The 4,904-nt window shown below is 46.3% G+C and overlaps 1 protein-coding gene across 1 annotated transcript in view; it reads left to right on the top strand.

Annotated features, from left to right (window-relative positions):
• LOC102036107 overlaps nt 1–4,904 on the top strand; it is a 7,696-nt gene that overhangs the window by 1,286 nt on the left and 1,506 nt on the right. The window contains exons 2-3 of the mRNA XM_031062792.1: nt 1,408–1,492; nt 4,577–4,665. Of these exons, the coding sequence (XP_030918652.1) occupies nt 1,423–1,492; nt 4,577–4,665 (159 nt within the window). The 5' untranslated portion in view covers nt 1,408–1,422. The remainder of the gene's footprint in view (nt 1–1,407; nt 1,493–4,576; nt 4,666–4,904) is intronic.

The raw sequence follows: 4,904 nt of genomic DNA, 5'->3' as shown, positions 1-4,904 counted from the left end.
GTCCCATCGCAGCCCCAGCGACACCGGGGGGGAACTGTACCCCACACTAGCGCCCGACATCCCAACACTTCGGGCAAGGGGACATCCTCACCTTCCTGCTCCGCCGACGGCGCAGTGCAGACTAGAAAAGCGCGCGAGGTCGAGCCAGAGTTTTAGCCAATATTTACACTGAAACGCAGAACTGTTTTGCCTTCCTTTTTGTCATCTGGTAACCATTTGAAATATTAAATGCAGCGATTTTTTTTGTCCAGTTTCAACAAGTTTTGGCGAACACTTGGGAACTGAGCACTCCTCCAGCCTCCCACCCTAACCATAAAGCACAACTCCTGCAAACCTCTCACTACTGGGGCAATGTTGGCCGCTCTGACTTGGGAAAAGTGCGAGAATGAATGGAAGTTGACTAGGAATTTAAATTCCTAAGGGATTACTGAAGTTCTGGCAGTAATTTTCATCACAGCAGTGAAAATATGGAGGACATCAAATTATTTATGAAAGATTATGACTGTGATACGATGATGAAGTTTCGTAATTAATAACATCAAGTGTTTGTCTTAGTAAAGATTGTTTACTAGCTCTGGAGTGCCTATAATAATAGTAGCGAGAATAACAATAATAATATAGCGAGTGTAATAATAATAATAATAATAATAATAATAATAATAATAATAATAATAATAACAACGTCATTTTAAGTAACTGATTCCAGATTCTAGTGTGCTGCTCTGTATTAAAACCCAAACAAACAAAATCCTGAGCATTTCGAAGGTATCTGCAAAAATTCAGACTCAGACACTGCATCCAGCTCCAGATCTGCTCTCAAAGCTATTGCTGCCGCTCAAAGCAAGCTGTGCAAAGTTCTGCCTGTAGCAGTGGCAGTGTTCTGCCTTGCAGAGAGCAAAGAGCAAGCTGAAAATTATAGGCAGGGAGAAGTGCCAGGGTGGTACTATACTAATCCTTGCTGAGACAACAACTTGTGTTGGAGGCTCGCAGAGAGTCCGGAATTTAATTTCGGGACGGAAGGATCTGTAAACAATATAGCCGAGTGGGTAAAAACTTGCCTCACAATAGCCTGCCAGAAGGTGAATGTCAGATCAAAGGAGAACTGAAAAGATGTCCTTTCATATTTTTTTTTCCCCTAAATCAGCCATGGAAACTTCATGACTCCATAAAACATGCGCTGCTTTGCTGGGGAGACAGCCTCCAGTTTCCCCTCGGAGAAAGCTTCTCTTCCCCTCTCATTGCTTAACTTGTGTTTTGGTCTGGTTTTATGGGTTGGTTTTTTGGGTTTTTTGGGGTTTTTTTCCTTTCTTTTTGAATCCATGATGCTCAACATATAGGGTGCCTTACTCATTCCACATCACACACAAATGGTTTTGCTCTTAACTTTCTACCTCTCTCCCCAAACAGGAACAAAGTCAGGAAATGAGGCACAAGACTCCCCTTGTAATGAGGAAAAGAAAACGACTTTACAGAAACATCCTGGAAAAGTCAAGTAAGTTAAAATATGTCCTTTTTACAGTTCAAAGGAGACTGTATTTTTTTCAGCTTAGTGTTTAACGTACTTGCATAAACACAAATCAGCGACAGAACACCCCACCAGCAGCTGCCTAATCCTGCTCAATGCCTATTCATTTGGAGGTTCTAGAATTAATATTTGACGACTCTCTCATTGAAACAACAACCCCTGACCCCATGTGATTGCACTGTCACATTATTCTATGACATATTCATCTTGAATTCATTTACGGACGATTTGATTGGAATGAGGTTTGACATGTATTGGATCCTATTAAAGAAGAAGACTTTGATCTTGTTGATGGGGTTTACATGATATGTATCATCTTTACCAGGGATACCAGGCTTCTACAATGTGGTGTCTAAGTAGTCAGTGACTGACAGCTTCTCTGACAGGAATACCTTAATCTTGAGGTCCTGAATGAAATATTCTATTAAAAATAAGCATATGATTTGCTTGTCCTAGGGTAGCTCTAGGTCACAAAATGTGAGAGGCAAACCTAGGCACAAACCATTGCTTGTCTGGCGGCTGACCTCCTATTGTTCAGGAGTCCTGAAATAAAGAACTCCCCATAAGTGGATATGGGGCAAGGGAATAAAAACAAAGGCAGAGTGTGCTCTCGAGCTACTCGGTACCCTCTTCTCCCCGAGGTGAAACTGGGATTGCTGAAAAGCTTTCTTGAACCACCTCTTCCTAACCAGCAGTGCCTTCTGCCGGGGCAGGCAGGGACTCGGGCTCAGGTCCCGAGTCTGCTTCCTGCATCCCTCTCTGCCAAAGCTAGTTTAGGGATAAGGAGTCGCGCAGGGTGACTTTCTTGGTCCTCTCTGTTTCTACTCCTCGCGTTTTTTCTCTTTCTCACAGCAAAGATAAGGAGTTTTCAGACTGATCTGTTCCCCTCCTCTCGTTTGGGATTTGAAGCCCAAACGCAACTCCCGAAGCCTGTCTGAAGTGCTCAGAGCATCCCGGCCCGGCCCAGGCCTCGGGCACCGGCCGGATATTTTGTAGCTGGCTGGTCGGGGTGTTTCCACAGAGGTGGAAGTGGTAGAACACGGAGTGGATGAAGGTCAAATTTGGCTTTTGTCAGTGTTTCCCGAGGGCAGGAGCTGGGCCTTGAGCTGAGGTTATAAAGGGGGCTGCCTCTTCGAAGCAATGTTAGAGATAGCGACAAGCATCTTGATGTTTAGGTAGATTACTACCGAAAAAACAAGGCTAAGGTAAAGCCGATGAGCAGCTGGGGCCGTTCCCACCCCGCAAAGGGATGTGCAGCCGGTTCCATGCCGCAGGCCTCGGCGGCCCGGCGGGGCGGGGGTGCGGGCAGGCCGGAGGGCGGGTCGGGGGCCAGAGAAGTGCTGGTGACTCGCCTTTACAACGTGTCACTTCTTTAGAACAACCCTCCAGCTCGGCCAGCTTTGGGGCCAGGGCCTGAGGACGGGGTGGCGGACACACAGCAGCCATAGGAAAATTCGTACTCAGGATCAAGCAGCCAGTTTGCTGGCCCTGCAGAAGCTGGTGTTGACACATTTGAGAGTTTGCCGAGAGCCCGGCGTGTCTGGTCAATCGGGGCTCAGGCCGCTGCCAAGAAGCAGGAGACCTCGGTCAGCTCTCGAGTGGCAGCAGTTTGAGCTCGAGCTGCCAAAGGGCTGCACAGAGAGACATTCAAGTTTTCAAAACATTGTGGGAGATGAGCGGAGCCCGTCCGGGTCTGGGCCCGCTTCCCTCCTCTTCCCCGTTTCTCCGCCTCCCCGCAGTCATGTGGCGGCCCCAGCCCGCCCTCCCCGCGCACACAACCGGGGCTCACATCAGCCTCACCTAACAGTGAGGGACACCGAGGGCCAGGTTCTCCTACGCTGCCTGGAAAAGGGTGTGAGAGACAGCCCTGAGTGGGGGGCAACTGAGAGCCATGAGTGTCTGGCGAGAAATCATCACAACATTTGAAATGAACTTAGGGCAAAATGGTTATGACTTCTTTTTTAATTGGCAAACTCTTCCAGATGTTTTCTCCCTTGACTGAGAAGTGTCAGAATTGATGGATAACAAGTATGTAGAGATGCAATGTTTTAAGGAGGTATGAGGAAAGCAGCTTTATTTGGGATTCACAGTCTCAGTACATTTGTAAGTAACAGATTCATACTTCCTAACGTTTGTCTCTTCTGTGCGCTCCTATTGAGATGGTCATGAATAGGACTGTCAAATCCATTTCGTAGAGCAAGTAGACTTGAAAGTTGAGATATTGTGAGGATGGTGTGTGGTTTAAAATGCCTGCGTAAACATGTTATGTAAGGTTGGGGAGCTAATTGCATCATTTGTCACTTTTCATCATCTCCACTCAGAAAGATGTGTGTCAGGATGTATCTATAGCTAGCTACCTGAATATCAGCCTAGTTTTACAGTGCAAGTATGGTAAATGCAAGCAGAGACAAAACGTAATTGCAGCCAACCCAGAATGTGTGAAGCTGTGTCAAAGATGTTTCCTATGTGGTTATGTATGTCCTAAACTTTAATCTTATGGTTTCCAGTCTTTGCCTTGCAGCTCCAGTTATGAAAGTAGCTGGGTTGACATTGCCAAGTAGTTTCTTGTTTTACTACTTCACATAAAGCCTATTGATAGCCAACACCTAAATTCTCACGGAAATGCAAAATTCTGTGCTGGGAGCTTTACCTGACGTGTATCTGGTAAAGAACCCACTAGCAAGTTAACAGCGATTAAAAGGATGAGAGTTTGAAGGGATGGGTAGAGAATTAATCATTGCAATATTTCATAAGACTGTGAAGTCATTGGTGGAGCCGTTTTTGTGTCAGGATCCAAGTACTGTGGTAATACAGTGGGTAGATATTTAAAGATGTGTTTTTCTTTCTTGGAGCAGAAGAATCTTTTTCCATGTTTCATTAACTTTTTTTAAGTTCACAATCCCCTTCTTAAAAACTTAAGCAAATGCTTCCTCCTGTGCTGAAGCCCTAAGCTTTTCTAAACCTGTAAGGCCTCAGTGTGTCCAGCTAAAACCCAAACCTACACTTCCATTACTAGCACGCAAACCCTGCAGACCATGTTATTTCCTTCAGGTGACAATCATCAGAACCGAGTCCGCTATGAATATTTGGCAGTGCTTTTCCTTCAAGCCAAGGACGGGGATTTTACGTGGAACTGCCCTGTAAGTGTGGGTGAGAGAAAGTGAGAGAGGGAAAGGGAGAGACTCCCTCTTCTGGGTTAAACATTCAGATTCAGCCTGAACATCACGATTTCTCCCATTGCTCCGGCGGCCAGTAATCAGATAACTGCTAAAACTTGTCAGAGGAGGGGGAAGGGGATGGGATCTCTCAGGGATCCTTTGTCCGGGCTCAGGCACCAGGCCGATAGCCCGAGTCCCGGGCCGAGCACGCCTGGCCAGCG

The sequence above is a fragment of the Geospiza fortis genome, unplaced genomic scaffold (genome assembly GCF_000277835.1).
Source record: "Geospiza fortis unplaced genomic scaffold, GeoFor_1.0 scaffold19, whole genome shotgun sequence".
NCBI classification, from domain to species: Eukaryota; Metazoa; Chordata; class Aves; order Passeriformes; family Thraupidae; genus Geospiza; species Geospiza fortis.
Note: the sequence above shows the minus strand (reverse complement) of the source record. Positions and strands in the feature narration are given on the sequence as shown.